This window comes from Scyliorhinus canicula, chromosome 15, assembly GCF_902713615.1.
Source record: "Scyliorhinus canicula chromosome 15, sScyCan1.1, whole genome shotgun sequence".
NCBI classification, from domain to species: Eukaryota; Metazoa; Chordata; class Chondrichthyes; order Carcharhiniformes; family Scyliorhinidae; genus Scyliorhinus; species Scyliorhinus canicula.
The window spans coordinates 145,286,646-145,307,924 of record NC_052160.1 but is presented as its reverse complement, the minus strand read 5'-3'; the positions used below and the strand labels follow the sequence as shown (position 1 = coordinate 145,307,924).

The following is a 21,279-nucleotide window of genomic DNA, read 5'->3' as shown; positions in this document are numbered from 1 at the left end:
ACCCCCCCCACCACATCCCCCACGCACCCCCCCTCACCCCTACATTGAGCTGTTCAATTCAGTCTCAGCTTTCTCCCCAAAACCCACCAAGTTTAAAAAAAAACATTTAAAAAAAAATAAATTTAGAGTTCCCAATTCATTTTTTCCAATTAAGCGGCAATTTAGAGTGTTCAATCCACCTACCCTGCACATCTTTGGGTTGTGGGGGCGAAACCCACGCAGACACGGGGAGAATGTGCAGCACGGTAGCATTGTGGATAGCATAATCGCTTCACAGCTCCAGGGTCCCAGGTTCGATTCCGGCTTGGGTCACTGTCTGTGCGGAGTCTGCACATCCTCCCCGTGTGTGCGTGGGTTTCCTCCGGGTGCTCCGGTTTCCTCCCACAGTCCAAAGATGTGCAGGTTAGGTGGATTGGCCATGATAAATTGCCCTTAGTGTCCAAAATTGCCCTTAGTGTTGGGTGGGGTTACTGGGTTATGGGGATAGGGTGGAGGTGTTGACCTTGGGTAGGGTGCTCTTTCCAAGAGCCGGTGCAGACTCGATGGGCTGAATGGCCTCCTTCTGCACTGTAAATTCTATGATAATCTATGATAATGTGCAAACTCCACACGGACAGTGACCCAGAGCCGGGGTCGAACCTGGGATCTCGAGGCCGTAGGCAGCAGTGCTAACCACTGCGCCATCGTGCTGCCCAAGACCCACAAAGTTGAAAGAAACAGACAACCACTTGCAGAATGATCATTAACAAGACAAAGTTATGCTAGAGTCAGATGACAGCCCAATATCGTCAAATACAAATACCGCCAAGTACAATTGTGCTCTGGCCGCCTCGAGGCTCCTCAGCAACATACAGTTTATCAAAGGCTGCTTTATTCATGCAAACTCCTGTCACACAATACCAAAGGCTATAAAGGGAAATAAAAGTGCATTCACTGATGCTTCACAATCCTCTCAATGTCAAAGTGCAAAAAGCTGCTGACAGCAGATAGTTCGCACAATATAATGGAAAAATGTCATATTGAAGAAGATTAGCAGAGTGTTTCCCGAGAGGCGCGATGGCGAGACTGAAGTCCATATTTAATGGCACTTTGTGCCAGAAATGAGCCGCCATCAGCCTCTCACCATTACTGGCTGTCTCGCCGTCTGATTTGCCAACTCACTCCTCAGCGTCACACTGCTAACAAGGGGGAGCTGCTTTTAAACACTCCCACACCACTCACTCCCAGTCAACACGCGAGCACGGCAGCGCAGACCTGCTTCCCGCTTTGGCGATGCCGAACTGGCCAGACTTCCCGATGCTGTGGATGCGAGACAGGATATCCTGTTCCCCGAGGGGGTCGGGGGTCCAGTAGCAGGGTCACTGCCTGGGTGTCAGTGACAGCAGCTGTCAGCACGGGCAGTATGACCAGGAGGACCTGCGCCAATGTTGGAAGAAGATCAACGACCTCCATCAAGCTGAAAGGGTAAGTTACCACCTCTCCCCTGGCATCAATTCTGCCGGCCACCCCTCAAATTCGCAAACCTCCCACCCCAGAACTCGCACCCTCCCCATATCCGATCTTTGTGCTTGTTCCTCACCACCCCCCGGCACCCACCAACCCAACCCCGTCATGTCCAGTTGTAGTTCCCACACATGCCACCTGGCATAGACCCACTGATCCGTCAAATGCACGGCTCACAGAGTCCTTTCTTGGCCAGTAAAAGAAGCTCATAATAAGTGCAAAAGGGTCAAGACAGGGGTTGGGTACCAGAGATCCGTGTGCTGATCCCTATGAGGAACAGGACCTGGAGGTGATGGGGTTGCCCGAGGAGAGAGCAGTCACCGACAGTGAGGTTGGACCATGCCGCAGAGGTGAGCATCCACTGTCCCTTCACCCTGATGACCTGTTGGAGTTGTCCTTCCCCCTCACTGACCACATGTCCTTTCTCTTCCAGGATCTCCATTTGATGGGGCCGGGCCATTTGGAGTCACCCCCCCCCCCCCCCCCCCCCCCCACGCCAACCTGCCCCCCGCCACCCAAGAGACCAGCTCGGAGGCTCCAAGGAAACCACCACTGGGGCATCGCAGCTTTCACCCACCTGCCAGCAGCACAGAGACACACACCTTGGGGGGGGCGACATTAGTGGGCAGGCTTCTGAGGCACATTCTGCTGAAAGTCACACAGATGCTGATGCACATCAGGTGGAGGCAGGAATATCTCAGGGAGACAGCAGTTGGAGAGCTGCTGGATCCCAGGAATCTGCTGAGATCCAGTCAGATGCCAAGACTCTGGATAAGGTTATCCTGGAGCTGATGTAGATGCTGGGACACGGCTGTGAGAATCAGGAGGGGATGTCAGCGAGATTCCACTGAGTGCATAGCTAATGAGGAGAGGAGATGATGTCGACAATGTGTGGCACTGAGGCTAAACACTGCCAGGGTGGCGACCGCATTGGATGCCTGCAGCACGACGTCAGCGTCATGAGTGGTGATATCCATGGTTCAGACTGTAAGGACCATGGCTGAGAACCTCGACATCATGGCCCAGTCGCTAAGGGATATGTACCAGATGCAGGTGGACATTGCCGAGGCACTGCAGAGTATGGCCCAGTCATTGCAGACTATCGCCAAGGGTGTCGACACCATGGTGCAGACAATGGGCAGGCCCCAGGACTGGCAGAGCCAGATGGCACAGAGGCCTCTGGAGCTCAGTCCAGCTGCCCCCCTGTCCCATTGAGACCTCCAGGACCCTATGGGCACCATAAGGTAGGAGGAAGCGCTGGAGGCCAACCCAGGGCCTGCCACCAAGGAGACTACAGCGGTCTCCAACTTTTCCGAATGCCCACTCCTGACACCGGCAGAACAGGGTGGCACAGTGTCACCAGTCAGACGGGCCCTCCAGCTCCAGACTCTCCAGAGGACGTCCGGCAAGGGCATCAAAGGCCACGCGGTGCAGGAAGCAGCAGGATACCCTCATCATTGATCTGGATCCTGGGGACAAACCTAAACGTAGTAATGGACCACGTGAAATCAAGAAGAGAGAGGATCTATGAGTGGATATTTCATGATGTGTAGCTCGGGGGAATGGAAATATCAAATGTTCACTATTATAATATGTTGCACCTGATACATGTGAAGCCTCTGTCACGTTAATCTTCACAGGGGCCTCCCCCTGTTTCCCTCCACTGCCCCCCACTCCCCTGGCACAGTGATCCAAGATCAAACGCCCCCGATGCAGAACCTGTTCCGAGGATGGATGTGAGGCGCAGTCAGCAGGAAGGCTTGGCTGAGACTTTGGCAGAGAAAGAGGAGCAGCAGAGCTCAGCTCACAGCGAGCGATCATCACTCTCCTGCCGTGTATATTGACCCACTGACAGTGTCGACACAGGCCCATCACCCTGGGGTGATGTTACACAGACCCTGGGAAGGTGGGCCTGGTTAATCAGGGTGGCCTCGTCCTATGAGAAGCAGGTTAGGATGAGGGCCTCCCTGGTCCTCCATCCACCGTCTCCTCCTGCGGGTCCTCCCAGGATTGTCCTCCATCCCCTCCTGGTCCGCCTCCTCCTCCTTAGACAAGGCAACATGTCCCTCCTCCCCCACCTCCAGCATGTCGCCCTGCTGCCGTGCCAGGTTGTGGAGGGCACAGCAGACCACCACAAAGCGGGAGACACTCTGGGGGTGGGTACTGCAGGGCATCACCACGGCAGCCCACACATTGGAACCGCATCAATGACAGCACGAGTGGCAACATGGGCCTCCTTATATTGAGTCTCTGCCTCGGTTTCTGGCCTCTGCACTGGCATCGCCAGCCAGGACCTCAGTGGGTACCCCTTATCCCCCAACAGACAACCCGTCATCCTGGGGTGGTCCTCGAAGACGCCGCTGATCTCCGGGTGTCCCAGGATGTAGCTGTCATGCACACTCCCTGGGAAGTGTGTACACACGTGCATGATCCGGAGGGTGGTGGTCGCACAGGAGTTGAACATTCAGTGAATGGAAGCCTTTCCTGTTAATGCAGAGAGCCACCACTGAGCCAGTTGTGCTGCAGAACCTCACTCTGCACACTCACCCCCGGACACATCAGGAACCCCCAGACCCCTGACCCCTGCCGGGAACAGGTGCCCTCCCCGATCCACACACTCATCCTTTGGTCTGGAGGATATCCAGTACTGAGCCCAGCTCTGGAGTGTTTGATTGCTGACTGCTGCCTCTGTGGTGCTGACACCTCTCGAGTTAGAACATAGAACGATACAGCGCAGTACAGGCCCTTCGGCCCTCGATGTTGCACCGACATGGAAAAAAAAAACTAACGGCCATCTAACCTACACTATGCCCTTATCATCCATATGCTTATCCAATAAATTTTTTAATGCCCTCAATGTTGGCGTGTTCACTACTGTTGCAGGTAGGGCATTCCACGGCCTCACCACTCTTTGCGTAAAAAACCCACCTCTGACCTCTGTCCTATATCTATTACCCCTCAATTTAAGTCTATGTCCCCTCGTGCTAGCCACCTCCATCCGCGGGAGAAGGCTCTCGCTGTCCACCCTATCTAACCCTCTGATCATTTTGTATGCCTCTATTAAGTCACCTCTTAACCTTCTTCTCTCTAACGAAAACAACCTCAAGTCCATCAGCCTTTCCTCATAAGATTTTCCCTCCATACCAGGCAACATCCTGGTAAATCTCCTCTGCCCCGTTCCAAAGCTTCCACGTCCTTCCTATAATGAGGCGACCAGAACTGTACGCAATACTCCAAATGCGGCCGTACTAGAGTTTTGTACAACTGCAACATGACCTCATGGCTCCGGAACTCAATCCCTCTACCAATAAAGGCCAACACACCATAGGCCTTCTTCACAACCCTATCAACCTGGGTGGCAACTTTCAGGGATCTATGTACATGGACACCGAGATCCCTCTGCTCATCCACACTACCAAGAATTTTACCATTAGCCAAATATTCCGCATTTCTGTTATTCTTTCCAAAGTGAATCACCTCACACTTCTCCACATTAAACTCCATTTGCCACCTCTCAGCCCAGCTCTGCAGCTTATCTATGTCCCTCTGTAACCTGCAACATCCTTCCGCACTGTCTACAACTCCACCGACTTTAGTGTCGTCTGCAAATTTACTCACCCATCCTTCTGCGCCCTCCTCTAGGTCATTTATAAAAATGACAAACAGCAACGGCCCCAGAACAGATCCTTGTGGTACGCCACTCGTAACTGAACTCCATTCTGAACATTTCCCATCAACTACCACTCTCTGTCTTCTTTCAACCAGCCAATTTCTGATCCACATCTCTAAATCACCCTCAATCCCCAGCCTCCGTATTTTCTGCAATAGACGACCGTGGGGAACCTTATCAAACGCTTTACTGAAATCCATATACACCACATCAACTGCTCTACCCTCATCTACCTGTTCAGTTACCTTCTCAAAGAACTCGATAAGGTTTGTGAGGCATGGCCTACCCTTCACAAAACCATGCTGACTGTCCCTAATCATATTATTCCTATCTAGATGATTATAAATCGTATCTTTTATAATCCTCTCCAAGACTTTACCCACCACAGACGTTAGGCTCACCGGCCTATAGTTACCGGGGTTATCTCTACTCCCCTTCTTGAACAAAGGGACCACATTTGCTATCCTCAAGTTCAGGCAAACTGTTCAGGCTTCAAGGTTTGATTGAATAATTGATGCAATAATCGTCGTCTGACACATGGCACGAATATCCACGAGAATCCACTTAATAAATATTTTGTTTATTAAATAGTCAACAGTAACAAAGATTGGCGCAGTGGTTAGCACTGCTACCTCACGACGCCGAGGCCCCGGGTTCAATTCCGGCTCTGGGTCACTGTCCGTGTGGAGTTTGGACATTCTCCCCGTGTTTGCGTGGGTTTCATCCCTACAATCCAAAAGATGTGCAGGATAGGTGGATTGGCCACGCTAAATTACCGCTTAATTGGAATTAAAAAAAAAAAAATTATTAAAAAAGGTAACATTTTGAAAATCAACTAGGTAACATTCCACATATCGCACTAACCATTAAACAACAAGGAAACGTCGCCATTCCATATTCGTACCAACACAACGCAGATCAGCTCATTTTCACAAAATAAACACATTGGGTTGGATTCTCCGTCTTGCCGCTCCGGATTCCTGGTTCAGCACGCCGTTGGAATCTGTTACGCCGACTGGGGTTTCCCATTGTGGGGCAGCCCTACGCTGTCGGGAATCCCCCGGGCTGCCGGCAAAACGGAGCTACCCGCCGGCGGAGAATCCAGCCCATGGTATCACCCTCGCAGGTTCCTCAACAGAAACAGAGGATAAGCCAGAGAATGTGTTATCGTGGCCAGAACCTTGTGGTAGCAATGATCTGTCCATCAATGTGTGACTTGTTCCCATATCTGTGCCATTCCCCATCCAGGAGCCGTATCTGTGCCGGCCCCTCCCACACGGCCCAATCTCACCGCAGCCAAATCCTGGCACCCACATATGGCACCGGCGCTCAAGGTTCAGTTGAACATCTTTGACTTCCGGCGTGTTTAACCCCCGGTGACGTGCCAGTTACACACAGCACTCACCACGCCAGCAACAAAAATATCAGCAACCTGCAAAAGCATTTCTTCAACAGTGTCATCAGGTGGCCCATTTCGATTAATGTCGTGCAGCAGGACCCGCAGCATCTTCTTGCTTCAAACTGGATTGTCTTCTGGATGCATATGTCCTCCTAAGCCCGATGTTCCAGAACCCAGGTATCTTAGGCTACAGAAAAGTAAGGAAACAGCAACAGCAGCTTTCAGGCATCTGCAGCCACCAGCAGGAGCAAGCAGCAAACACAACCTGCAGCCGTGAAGTGCTCTCACAACTAATAAGGCTAATTCGCATTAGCAATAGCCTTCAGCTGTGAAGCTAGAGGCTGCTCACAGTCAAAGGGAGTTAAAGTGACCCTCAGCATGTTACCAGCAGCAGGCCTCTGCCCTAGATGTGTTTGGTGGGACAGACAGGCAGCGGCTGGAGTTGCCCCTGTTATGGGTCTTCACAATATTTAAAGATGACTTGTAGGCCTCATGGACGAAAAGCTTGTCAACCGCGCCACCCCAGGTGCCTGTGAGCTTCATGTCGGGGAACGGAAATGGTCTCTCACCTCCTCAGCTTCCCTCAGCAGCCACTGCGACAGCTTCACATTTTAAAAAGGATACTAAACGACGGCTGCGCGACTTTCCAATGGGGAGCCGATTAATTCCCAGGAGGCCGCTGCATTTGACTTCAATCTCGCTAATGAGTTGGAAATTAATGCAAATAGGGGTGCTGATATGCTCTTTCTATTTGGGCGTGATCCGGAACTTGCCATCGGGAGCGGGCCGGTTAGACAGCAGACTGATTCACGTCCGGCGGGAATCACGATTTTGACTTTCCCGGCTATTTAACCAGCGCGCCCAGATCCGTGTCGGGCGATACCCGGTGGCTACGTCACACCCATTGATGGTCGTACTGCGGATGCTGAAACTCTGAGATGTCAACAGGAAATGCTGGTAATTCCCAGCAGGCTGGGTACGGAATCATTTCCAGGTTTCTGACCTTTCAGTTCTGACACAGTCACCCGCCTCAAACGTTAATTCTGTTTCTCACTCTGCAGATATAACCAGAGCGGCTGAGAATTCTCAGCATTTTCTGTTTTAATTCTCAGCTTTCCCTGAAGTGGGTCTGGGTGTCTCTTCAGTAAAGGTTGTGGAGTCACAGCCACTGACGTCCAATTGAAGTCTCACTATTGAAAATGTCACTCGGTGTCACATCAATTTTAAATCAAAAAACGGGAATAAAGGGCCTGAGAGACAGAGTAAATGTCAGTCACACATCTTTATATTTAGAATTACAGTTAGTCATAGAAGTGTCCAAAAATCCACAATATAATGATATTAGTTCTTATTTTCTTATTCTTATTTGTGGCTTCCTAACATAAGGATGTGATTTTCTATAATCCTGCAGTATCAGAGATTCACTGAAATTAATGTCTTTTCCTTCTGTCCCAGATCATTGGAGGAGTCTCCTAGACGGGAATTTCCGCTTCCCACCAGAGACAGGTTTCTTTGGGGGCCGTGGAGAATATCACCGGAGGAAAAGAATTGGTTTCCCGATGGCAAGAAATAACGGGAAACTTGCAATCTGAGTGTGTCTGCCAGCTGGCAGTGAAGCCAGCCCTGCCAAGCATGGAACGCCAGCACGATTGGTCTCAGTGTATTGGAGGGTGAGGGTGTCACAGTGAAATGGCTTCATGGGCAGCTGGAATGGGCCTGATAGAGGTCTACAAAATTATGAAGGGTGTAGACAGAGTGGATAGTCAGAGGCTTTTTCCCAGGGTGGAGGGGTCAATTACTAGGGGGCTTAGGTTTAAGGTGCGAGGGGCAAGGTTTGGAGGAGATGTACGAGGCACGTTATTTACACAGAGGGTAGTGGGTGCCTGGAACTCGCTGCCGGAGGAGGTGGTGGAAGCAGGGACGATAGTGACATTTAAGGGGCATCTTGACAAATACATGAATAAGATGGGAATAGAGGGATACGGACCCCGGAAGTGTAGAAGATTTTAGTTTAGACGGGCAGCATGGTCGGCGCAGGCTTGGAGGGCCGAAGGGCCAGTTCCTGTGCTGTACTTTTCTTTGTTCTTTGTTCTCAGTATCGGAAGCACCTCCTGAGGAGCTGGGTGGTCCTTTCCACCAACACTCTTGTGGAGGCAGGACTCCTGTTATATTTCTCCTCTGCCTCACAAGGCCATTCAACCCATCGAGTCTGTACTGACCCTACCGAGGCACCTGCTCCCACCATATTCCTGTAACCCAGTAAACCCACCTCACTTTTTGGACATTAAAGGGGCAATTTAGCACAATCAATCCACATGACCTGTACATCTTTGGACTTGTGGGAGGAAACCCACGCAGACACGGGGAGAACGTACAAACTCCACACAGTCAGTCACCCAAGGCCGGAATTGCAACAGGTCCTTGGCACTGTGAGGCAGCCGTGCCAACCACTGTGCCACAATGCCGCCCTATTCACTGCCATCGAGCCACCCACGGAACGCTGTCCATATGTCTTTGGTGTTCCTCCCACCTTGGCCTCCATGCTGACCCTGCACCAACTCAACCCATGCCTCTCCTCTGACAGGTCTCAGCCGAGGTTGCTGCCTGTGCTAAGGAGGTCTCCCTGCCTCCCTCCTGTCTCTCTCTCCCCTTTCCAAGGAGGCCCCATCACCAAATTAGACTATTCCCATTGGATCCAATGCAGGGGAGCAGTACCTTGCAGATCATGAATGAAAAAATGAAAATGAATGAAAATCACTTATTGTCACGAGTAGGCTTCAATGAAGTTACTGTGAAAAGCCCCTAGTCGCCACATTCCGGCGCCTGTTCGAGGAGGCTGTTACGGGAATTAACAGCGCAGGAGAAGGCTATTCGGCCCATCGGTGGGGGGGGGGGGGGGGGGGTGGATGGCTTTTATCCCAACCTTGGATGAGGAAATGCAAAATACATAAAGGGCGTCCATCCGTTTTGCCGTGCGAAGAGGTAAACATCGCACAGGCAGTATGCAATCGCTATCGATTGGACTTTTTGCGGATGTGTGTCGGATTTGCAAGCGTGCACAATGATGTCAGGAAACGTTCCTGACTTCCGAAGATTTTACGCACTCCTGGGTCAGACACATGGAATTCTGGCCAATGGTTTGACAGAATACCCACTAACGGGAAGAACACAATTAGACGCCTTCAATATCAAACAAGCACCAAAAAAAATATTCAGAAGAAACTCACTGCCGGAGGAATGGTGGAGATAAATTGTTGGTTGGGTTGCATTTAAGAGGAGATTAGATAAATAGGAGTGAGAAAAGAATAGAGGTTATGTCAATAGAGCGGGATAAGGAAAGACAGGAAGATTGGCATGGGGAGCATAAATGCCCAGATAGATTTGTTTCTGCTGTAAACGCCATGTAAACTCCGTGTAAACTCCGTGTAAACTCCGTGTAAACGCTGTGTAAACTCCGTGTAAACTCCGTGTAAACGCTGTGTAAACTCCGTGTAAACGCTGTGTAAAATCTGTAATTGAGTGCGTGTTTTCTACATTATTCATAATTATCCAATCAGGGGCAGCACGGTGGCACGTTGGTTAGCACTGCTGCCTCACAGCGCCAGGGACCCGGGTTCAATTCCGACCTCGGGTGACTGTCTGTGTGGAGTTTGTACATTTTCCCCGTGTGTGCGTGGGTTTCCTCCGGGTGCTATGGCTTCCTCTCACAATCCAAAGATGTGCAGGTTTGGTGGATTGGCCATGATAAATTGCCCCTTAGAGCACAACAAAATGTGTAGATCAGGTTAGAGGGTTATTGGGATAGAACAGGGGAGTGAGCTTGTGTGGAGTGTTCTTTCAGAGGGTCGGTGCAGACTCAATGGGCCGAATGGCCTCGTGCTGCTCTGTAGGGATTCTATGAAATGTTCTTCTCTGAAACTGGGCAGGCGTTTTACTCGTGGACTTTTTCCTCAATAGTTTGTGATCTGTCAGCCAAATTGTGGACTAAGAAACTCTGTGGATCATCATTAGCAGCAATCTGTGATGCCACAATCTGTATTGTCAAGGTCAGCACATGAGGTGCTTCACCTCAATCAAACAAGGAGATTGAATCTGGTTCAATGGGGTATTTGGAATCTGCAAACAGACTTTAGAATGAGGCAGCAACCTCAGCAAGCTGTAACATTGAGATACCAGCATGCTGAATATCAGAAGCTAACTATAAACAGAGTGACGTGATTCTACAGCCAATAGATCAGCGCAAATCTCTTTACCCGCTAGCTGAGGCTAGCGGTGGGGAATCAAGCAATGACTGTGCAGAGGAGGCTCCCTGAATAATCCACCTTCAATCACCATGCAGCCCAGCACACACGGCCACAGTGTCTACAAGTGTCTTCGGCTAAAGTGGAAGTTGACAATCATATTGAGTGTCTTTCTGAGGTCTCCACCACACTAGGAACCAATATCCAGCTAATCTGGTCCACGTCATGTGATGTCCAGACATTAGTCACAAAATGAACCCATAAATAATCCCTGGCTGAAGTGCTGATGACCTGGACACCAGAGTGTGTTGCTCCATTAACCAAGTTCTTCCAGAGTAACCGTGACACTGGCATATAACCAAAAAATTAATAAATCAAACAAAAATAGAGAACTCTAACACAGGCAATTGCCAACTGCTCATACTCTTGCCAATCATCAGTCAAGATGATGAAAGGAGTCAGGAACAGGCCTACCATGCAACACCCAGTCACCAAGTACGTGCTCATCAATCTATCTTCAGATCCTGTCAGTATCACAGGCTCTCAATCCCATCACAGCTTGGACAGAGGCGTGAACCCAAGGAAAGGTCAAGGGAACAAAGTGCCAGAGGAAAAGCAACTACCCTGAGGTTCAAGGTAGCATTTGACAGCGAATATTTCTAAAGAATCTGGGTAAATTTGTGGTCAATAGGGATCAAGAAAAACATACTGTCAATATCTGGAGTCACCTGACACGGTGAAAGTTGATTATATTACAATTTGGCCGATGCCAGCCATTCCAAACCCAGAACATTTTTATTGCAGACCAAAGCTGGATTAAACCACCATATCCAAGGTTATAAGATCACACCACTGACTGTTCCACATGTGACTCCTCAATGATCTAAAAAAAGCTCACATCAAAAGTATGGAATCATCACTATTTTACTCCATGGGTACAGTCAAACAAAAACTCAACCGATCGGTTATCATGCAAGACAGAACAATTCACTTCACAGAATCACAGAAACTGGTGCACAAAAGGACTCCATATGACTAATCATAGCTGTGCTGCCGTTTCGAAGGAGCATTGCTCAGACAACACCCTTGCTTTTTTACCCATAATCCTCCAACTTCCTCATCCTCGATTACCTGTCCAACTCTCTTTTAATATTATTCATGAAATCAGCTTCCACCACCTTTATACACCTGCTAGACATCTCTGTCAGTCAACATAACAGCCATTCCCTCCACTAGTTTGCCTGTAGTATGCATTATCCATGCAGCAATTTTCCAAGTTTATGTCTGTACCTCCTCCTAATGCTTATTCTTTACTCAGAAATCCAAGGACTGCAAAATTGCAGGGATATCATTCTGACTTGGACATCTGGCCATCCCTTCATAACTTCTGGGTCTAAATTCTGCAATTTCCTCCTGTGGTGAATGTAATATGATAATTCACACTATGTCTTTGTAAGCGCAGTAGCGTTATCCGACCACTAGGGGGAGTAGCTCTGGGAATGCTCAGGAGCTTGTACAGGGCTCCACCCTTGGCTCCGCCCATGACCCCTCCCCCTTGTGCTGCTGTATAAATACCCTTGTCCAGAGTCAGCCTGCAGTTCACTGAGAGTTCATCGACGGGTAACAGGCTGGCTCTGTAAGTCGATTAAAGCCTAGATTCATATCGGAAACACGTGTCTGGTGAAATGATGGTTCCATCACCTCCTTAACACCATTATGGGGACACCAACAGCACAGGGGCTACAGACTCACAGAGAAGGCCCACCAACAGTGCAACTGGACAGGGACAATAAATATCATCTTGCCAGTATTGCTCACACTTTGAGAACAAGTGGGGAAAGTTTCAAATTCCATGGTGGTTCACGATGCCTATTGCTTTGATTTTTCCTTATATCTGCAAAGATGTTCCTTATAGCCCCCCCCCCCCCCCCCCCCCCCCCTCCAATGCCACCCATTTGATTTAGAACTCATGTAAAGTAACTTCCACTTTCACCCTGGGCAGTGAGCTGATGGGATGAATGGTCAGGCTGTTCTAGAACACAGCTGACTTTCATTCCCATTGACTTCAATGGAATGAAAATCAAGGATGAAAATCCAAGCCCAGCAGTTCACTAAATATCCTCCTTTGGAGGATGAAACCAGGGAAATGTATGTGTGTTCCGGCCCTCTGCTGTGCAGTATAGCAATACGCACACAATCAGTTTGATTCTTGTCACAACTTAATATTGTAACAGAGGTTAAACAGGTCCTGCCTTTAATTTCAGATCTGGTGTTAATTTAAATTCAAATCGGGGCAGCACGGTGGCACAGTGGTTAGCATTGCTGCCTACGGCGCTGAGGACCCGGGTTCGAATCCCAGCCCTGGATCACTGTCCATTAGGAGTTTGCACATTCTCCCCATGTCTGTGTGGAGTTTGCACATTCTCCCCGTGTCTGCGTGGGTTTCACCCCCACAACCCAAAAGATGTGCAGGATAGGTGGATTGGCCACGCTAAATTGCCCCTTAATTGGAAAAAAATAATTGGGTACTCTAAATTTATTTTTTTTAAAACTTAAATTCAAATCCAATTAAATTCACACTTGTGACTAGGGGTTTGTGGTGATATAACCACTGTAGATATGCATACTTGCAGTAGGGGGATGTATGGCTGTACCTGTAATACAGGTTCCTCCGGTAAACCCCTGCCGGCTAGCTCCGCCCACAAGGAGCTTGTGTATAAATATGCGTGTGAGTCACTCAGACCCTAGTCTACAGCTGCCGCCGGAGGAATAGCATCACACAGCAATAAAGCCTCGATTGTACATGTCTCGAGTCTTTGTGTGCAATTGTTAGCGCCACAGGGTTATGGCAAAGTGCAATCACTGATTCCATACCTTGTCTATCTGCATTGCCAACACATCCTCAGTGAGGTTTCTCTCTTCATGCAGATAAAAATGTTCCCAGTCAATGGAGATGCTTTGAAGATAATGATTGGCCAACGTTACCCAGACCTGTAACAGAGTATTTAATGAAGAGGATTTTAAAAAGCTGATCAGGTGACACCCACTAATAAAGTGCTTCAGTTCCTTGGTGCTAAACACAAAAAATAATTTGCTGAACAATTTGTTTTCAAACAGTTTGTACTGACTATTGAAAAATTCAGTGTGAGCACATTTTAATAAACAACAGATATATATCGTTCCCACTATTTTCATCTAGTCAGCACAAAAACTCAATAGAATCAGAGATGTTTACAGCATGGAAACAGGCCATTCGGCCCAGCGTGTCCATGCCGCCCTGTTTCTATCACTAAGCTAGTCCCACTTGCCCGCATTTGGCACATATCCCTCTATACCCACCCTGCCCATGTAAATGAGGAAATAGACCTATTTTAAAAAATATACAATATTTCTTGGTCACGTTAACAACATGCAAATTAAATTCATCGCGTTCACAAATACATCAAGCGAGGATTTTTTGTATTACACAATTCCCGAAGAAATCCCCTTTTGCTGCAATTATTAATGCAAGATTTCTGTGCTAATCTGTCTCAATGTTAATATGTTGCTAGTCTGCAGTCCCCAGGGGCAATTGAACTGTCTACCCATTTCCAATAATATTCATCTTCATCAGTATGTTCAGTATCAGGTTTCATGCCTGCATAAAAACAGAATAGCCTTCTTACTCAGAAATGATCTTTCATGTCTATCTTTTAATTCATTTGCCTTTAACCCATTCAGGTACCGGGGTTGTTCTCCAGCATTGATGTCCACACATGTCAGCTGATCAAAGAAGACAAACATGTAGTTTTCAAACTATCTGAGTTTTAAAAATAAATTTAGAGTACCCAATTTCTTTTCCAATTAAGGGGCAATTTAGCGTGGCCAATCCACCTACTTTGCACAACTTTGGGTTGTGGGGGTGAAACCCACGCAGACACGGGGAGAATGTACAAACTCCACACGGACAGGGACCTGGGGTCAAACTATCTGGTTAACAGTCTGTGCACATTTAAATAGACAAACAGTACTACACACCTGATAGGACATTTTTAGCATCTTTAAGGAGCTTTACTAAGAACGAACCATATTTAAGAATGAGATCTGATGTCCATATGAGTGTTACATGTGGCAGCAAACAATGAAGGTGTGACAAATGTGACATGTTTGTAGGTCGGCATTCCTATCGGTCTGACCAAAAGAAAATATTAAACTCCTTCGGAAACCAAACAGCTGAAGCCCATCATTTGGGGCATCACCTGGCTGAAATCTAAAAAGAAACTGAGATAAACTGACAAGAAATGACAAAGTGTTGTGAAGCTTGGGGTGTAGAGCCAACTGAATTGCAAGTGGAGGTGGAGCTTTGAAAGAAAGAGTGACAGTTTTCTCCTATGAGAAAGGAACAAAATGGAGTATGAGCTGAATCTTGACTTCAACATAGTAGGAAGCAGGGGCGAGGAGTGCAAGGATGTCCAAATTTGAATTTAGGAAGAACATAACAGAGAGGCACAGGGAGATACTGACAGGAAAAGTATTGCAAAATTATACCGCAATTATAGGTCAGAAATAGGCTATTCAGGCCCTGTTGGTGTTTATACACCACACAAACTTCCTGCCACCCATCCATGAAATTCTTTAAACATATCCTTTTATACCTTTCCCTCTTAGATATTTACTGGCTGATGAGACCATCAATTCACGCGACAGGTGGTTAGAAGTGAACAGTGGTTAAAATCGTCTTACAACAGAGCCTGCCTGTGACGAGATGAACTCCAGATGAACTGGCAGGCAGGCTCTCAGCATCAACCTTTATACTTCCGGTTAGGGGGAGGAGCCGTGGGTGGAGCCCAGTACAAATTCCCGTGCACTCCCAGTGCATCTCCCCCTAGTGGCAGAGCAGCGCAACTGCTTGTGTGCCGAGCTTACAGAGACATAGTAAGATGTGTAATACAGTGTGAATTACGCTACTGTGATTCACCACACTGGCTTCCCCTCGAAAGTATCAATGCTATTCCCCTCACTTCCTCTGGTAACCAGCTATAGACTCGATACAATACAGAGGGACAAAAACATAACAAAGTAGCAAGGATTTACGGTGGGAACGGTGCTCCTGGAAGTACTGTGTAGCACGTTAATGTTCCAGTTGTTACATTTTAGATATTTCAAGACTGCTAACTATTTTTAGTTCTTGAAACAATCATCTTAAACACTTATAATTCAGGAAAAAATACAAAAATACAAATGACTGCATTTCTCAAATGCAAATACAATAACATAATTATACAGGGCCTTTAATCTAATAAAACAGCCCCAGGCACTTGGTAGGGGCATTATCAAGCAAAACAACATTCAGACAGGTGAGCAAAAGGTTGGTCAAGGAAGTCGGTTTTAAGGAGATTCGTTAAAGGAGGGAGAATTAGAGAGATTGAGAGGTTTAGAATGGAAATTCCAAAGATTTACACCTGAAGGCAGAGCCGTTACTGATGGTGCAATAGAAATCAAGAATGTGCAAGTATGGGATTTAGAGGTGTATTGTAATCCTAAACTCATTCCGCTCCAGAATATTCTGCACATAGATACTCACAAAGCAAAATCGCTTTTCAACTCTTTCGGTAGAAACCACCATCCTGTAAGTATTTATTGGGTTAAGTAACAATTTTCGGGCAGCTCAGTGGTTAGCATTGCTGCCCCATGACACCGAGGACCCGGGTTCGATCCCGGCTCTGGGTCACTGTCCGTGTGGAGTTTGCACATTCTCCCTGTGTCTGCGTGGGTCTCACCCCCACAACCCAAAGATGTGCAGGGTAGGTGGATTCCCCGTGCTAAATTGCCCCATAACTCGGGGGAAAAAAGGATTGGGCACTTTAAATTTATAGAAAATAAAGTTAATTTTCCACATATAGCTTAAACTTCCTTTCTACTTTTAGAGCCTGTCACAGATATAATGATACAATTTGAGATAATCCTGTCTGGTTATTGAAGGCAAGCCTCAAGCGTTGGAAGTGGTGATTTTTTAATTTGATTCAAATCCACCGACATAATTTGCTTAATCCATTGCTCTTTATTGCTGAAGCAGCAATAAATTTGTTTCATTTTGACAGGGAATAATTCCATTCAAATAACTTCAGTTAGAGACAGTCAGCTGTTATCGCGCGTGAGAGAGGGAGAGAGAAAGGGAGAGATAGAGAGAGAGAGAGAGGGAGAGAGAGGGAGAGAGAGGGAGAGAGACAGAGAGAGAGAGAGAGAGAGCCAGAAACAGAGGGAGAGTCAGAGACAGGCAGACAGCGAGACAGAGAGAGTGAGAGACAGAGAGACAGAGAGAGACAGAGAGAGAGAGAGACAGAGAAAGAGAGAGACAGAGAGAGAGAAAGATAGAGAGAGAGAGACAGAGAGAGAGACGGAGAGAGAGGGAGAGAGACAGAGAGAGAGACAGAGAGAGAGAGAGAGACAGAGAGAGAGGCAGAGAGAGAGAGACAGACAGAGAGAGAGGCAGAGAGAGAGAGACAGAGAGAGACAGAAAAGAGACAGAAAGAGACAGAGAGAGAGACAGAGAGAGAGGCAGAGAGAGAGAGACAGAGAGAGAGAGACAGAGAGAGAGAGAGAGGCAGAGAGAGAGAGACAGAGAGAGAGCGAGACAGTGAGAGAGAGAGACAGAGAGAGAGGCAGAGAGAGAGAGAGACAGAGAGAAAGAGAGAGAGACAGAGAGAGAGAGAGAGAGACAGAGAGAGAGACAGAGAGAGAGAGAGAGAGTGAGACAGAGAGAGACAGAGAGAGAGAGAGACAGAGAGAGAGACAGAGAGAGAGACAGAGACAGAGAGAGAGCGAGACAGTGAGAGAGAGAGAGAGAGAGAGAGAGAGAGACAGAGAGGAGAGGCAGAGAGAGAGAGAGACAGAGAGAGAGACAGAGAGAGAGAGAGACAGCAGAGAGAGACAGAGAGAGAGAGAGACAGAGAGAGAGACAGAGAGAGAGACAGAGAGCGAGAGAGACAGAGAGAGAGGCAGAGAGAGAGAGACAGGGAGAGAGGAGACAGAGAGAGAGAGGAGAGAGAGAGGCAGAGAGAGAGACAGAGAGAGAGAGAGAGAGAGACAAGAACAGAGAGAGAGACAGAGAGAGAGAGCGAGAGAGAGAGACAGAGAGAGAGAGACAGACAGAGAGAGAGACAGAGAGGAGAGAGGAGAGAGACAGAGAGAGAGACAAGAGAGAGAGTGACAGACAGAGAGAGAGACAGAGGGAGAGAGAGAGACAGAGAGAGAGGCAGAGAGAGAGAGACAGAGAGAGAGACAGAGAGAGAGACAGAGAGAGAGAGCAGAGAGAGAGAGACAGAGGGCGGGATTCTCCGACCCCCCCGCCGAGTCAGAGAATCGCCGGGGGTCAGCGTGAATCCCGTCCCCGCCGTCCTTCAAATTCTCCGGCCCCCCAAAAATCGGCCCGGCGTGAATGGCAGAGACCTGCGCAACTCAATGGACGCCGGGGCTGCCCGAATTCTTGGCCCATGATGGGCCGAAGTCCCGCTGGTTCTTTGCCAGTCCCGCCGGCGTAGATTAGACTAGGTCCCTTACCGGTAGGACCTGGCGGCGCGGGCGGGCTCCGGGGTCCTGGGGTGGGGGCGCAGGACGATCTGGCCCTGGGGGGTGCCCCCACGGTGGCCTAGCCCGCGATTGGGCCCACCGATCCACGGGCGGACCTGTGCCGTGGGGGAACTCTTTTCCTACGCGTCGGCCGTGTCAGCCTCCGCGATGGCCGACACATAGGTGACCCCCCCCTGCGCATGCGCGGGGATGACATCAGCAGCCACTGACGCTCCTGCGCATGCGCAGATTCGCGCCGGCCGGCAGAGTCCCTTCGGCCCCGGCTGGTGTGGCACCAAAGGCCTTCCACGCCAGCCTGTGGGGCGCAAACCACTCCAGCGCCGGCCTAGCCCCTGAAGGTGCAGAGGATTCCGCACCTTTGGGGCGGGCTGACGCCAGAGTGGTTCATACCACTCAGTCCCACCGGGACCCCCGCCCCGCCAGGTACGGGAGAATCCCACCCAGAGAGAGAGAGACAGAAAGACAGAGAGAGGTAAAGACAGAGAGAGGGAGAGAGAGAGAGAGAGAGAGACAGAGAGAGAGACAGAGAGAGGTAAAGACAGAGAGAGGGAGAGAGAGAGAGAGAGACAGAGAGAGAGACAGAGAGAGGTAAAGACAGAGAGAGGGAGAGACAGAGAGAGAGACAGAGAGAGGTAAAGACAGAGAGAGGGAGAGAGAGAGAAACAGAGAGGTAAAGACAGAGAGACAGAAAGACAGAGAGAGTGACAGAAAGACAGAGAGACGGAGAGAGAGAGAGAGAGAGAGACAGAGAGAGAGACAGAGAGACAGAGAGAGGGAGAGAGAGAGGTAAAGACAGAGAGGGAGAGAGAGGGAGAGAGAGAGGGAGCACTCAGTGAGGCATAGCAGCTCAAGTTGTCTTTGCATGAATTTTAAATCTGCTATTTTATAATTCTCAACAAAGGAAAATTCTCGCTAACCCCATCAGATTGGCATGAGCTTCATCTGAAAGTGCTAGTCAGATGTGTAATGCTTTTAGATTGCAAAACGAAATGAGTCAGTCCAGCAATAAGCTCATTAGCCACCGCCAGCGGCACAGTAGCTTCAAACTCAACACATGGCTGGTGTTGGCAGATAAAGTGGCAACGCAGTGTGCCACCTCAGAACGAATATGGGCAGTGGGGAATGAATAAGGTTGGGGGGGGGGCTTATTGGGCAGATCTTTCAAGTAGCCGGCTGACACAATGGGCTGAATGGCCTCCAGCTACTATAAGATTCTACGCTAAAAGTGCAAAGTGAATTTTGGCATCACTACCAGTGACTCTCACATTGGCCTGGAGCAGAGGCAGCAAAGAAATGGGATACTAATGAGAGCAGTTTGCCATTTTTCCTCACCCTTAAAGCGATCAAATAATTCGTCAAGAGGGAAAGTCTATTGTAAGGAATAGTTCCAGCAAGGTTTAATGTATGGTGTGTCTCCTAGTGAAATGTAACAAAGGGCAGCAAATGTTTGGGAGATCAATGAGGCAGCAGGAGTACAGGATTCATCCCGAATCTGACAGATTGATTCACTTACCCTGTGCCTCCACAGCTTTGGAATTCCTGTTGGTAACGAAACAATAGCTCGGCAGGTCTCAAACCACTGAAACAATACAGACTTGATCAGAATTAGTGCCGGCAAATAGTCGCTCTGTCAAATTTAAATCACAGATTCATTTTGATCATTCAATGTGCTTAAATGAGATCTATTCACATACATTCCCATAAGACCATAAAACATAGGAGCAGAATCAGGCCATTCAGCCCATCGAGTCTGCCCTGCCATTCAATGTTTCTCATCCCCATTCTATCCGTAACTCCCCATCCCCTTATTAATCATCAATTGATTATTAATCATTAATCAACTTTCTTTTTCATTCTCAGCCAAAACAGTAGATTGATATTTTCCAGCTTTGCTACGTTATTGTTACTGGTGTTAATTCTGCACAGCAGACAGATCACATTGCATCAGGCACTTTCCCCCAGTTACTCCCATTATTTTCAGATCTCCCATTATCAAACACCAGTTTTTTTTTTAAGTATTTGTTTTTTTCTGAAGATTGTTTGATGCTTTCTGAAGTTTTTTTCCTTCCAATGCTGTGCCCCAGCCTGGGAAGGAGGTTGCCAGCTGCCACCATGCCTGGGCGCAGGGGGCAGAGGCGGTCAGGGTCGTGGGTAACACCGTCCGGACCGGCCAACTGTGCCGTAAGAAACTGCACAACCTCCCCAGGGTGGCCAGGGTGTGACCCTGGCACCAACCTACCTCCCCCACCCGGAGGGTGTCCGTACCCCCACCCAGCACCACATGCCGGCACCCATACCAACCGCCATGGCTGGGTGCCCTGGCCACTGAAGCCACCAGCTACCCACTGCTTGGGGTGCGTATGTTGGACTTTCCAACACTGCGTTTAATGTTTCCCTCCCCAGGAGAATGTCACCCAGTCGCTGCATGGGCTTTGTTGTAGCGAGTCTCCGCGTTGGTCTGTGGCCTCTGGATAGGGGTCATCAGCCATGATCGCAGCGGATAATCCCTGTCACCCAGGAGCCAACCCCCCCCCCCCCCAGCCAGGCGTGCACCTCAAAGAGGCTGGGAACCGTCGAGTGTGCCAGGAGACGGTGTCGCGCACACTGCCCGGGTATCGGGTGCAGATTTGGATGATGTGCAGCTGATGGTCACAAACTAGCTGCACATTCATTGAGTGGAACCCCTTTTGGTTGGTGTCGAGCAGCCTGACATCTGCAGGTTCCCGTAGGGGGGTTCATGCATCCCGTCGATCACCCTCTGGACCCGGTGATGATGGCGAATCCGACTGCTGGGCATCCTGGTGGGCTCGATCCACATTGAAATGGATGTATTGTTCCGATTGGCCATAGGGCCTCCGTGGTGGCGTGGATGCTCCTGTCCTCCCAGGTCTGTGAGA

The 21,279-nt window shown here is 48.9% G+C and overlaps 1 protein-coding gene across 3 annotated transcripts in view; it reads right to left on the bottom strand.

Moving 5' to 3' along the window:
- LOC119978242 (TBC1 domain family member 30-like) overlaps positions 1 to 21,279 on the bottom strand; it is a 130,491-nt gene that overhangs the window by 65,021 nt on the left and 44,191 nt on the right. For all 3 annotated transcript variants that reach the window (XM_038819717.1, XM_038819716.1, XM_038819715.1), the window contains exons 3-4: positions 19,896 to 19,961; positions 13,688 to 13,804 (exon numbers count right to left, since the gene is read on the bottom strand). In XM_038819717.1, the coding sequence (XP_038675645.1) occupies positions 13,688 to 13,702 (15 nt within the window). In that variant the 5' untranslated portion in view covers positions 13,703 to 13,804; positions 19,896 to 19,961. The remainder of the gene's footprint in view (positions 1 to 13,687; positions 13,805 to 19,895; positions 19,962 to 21,279) is intronic.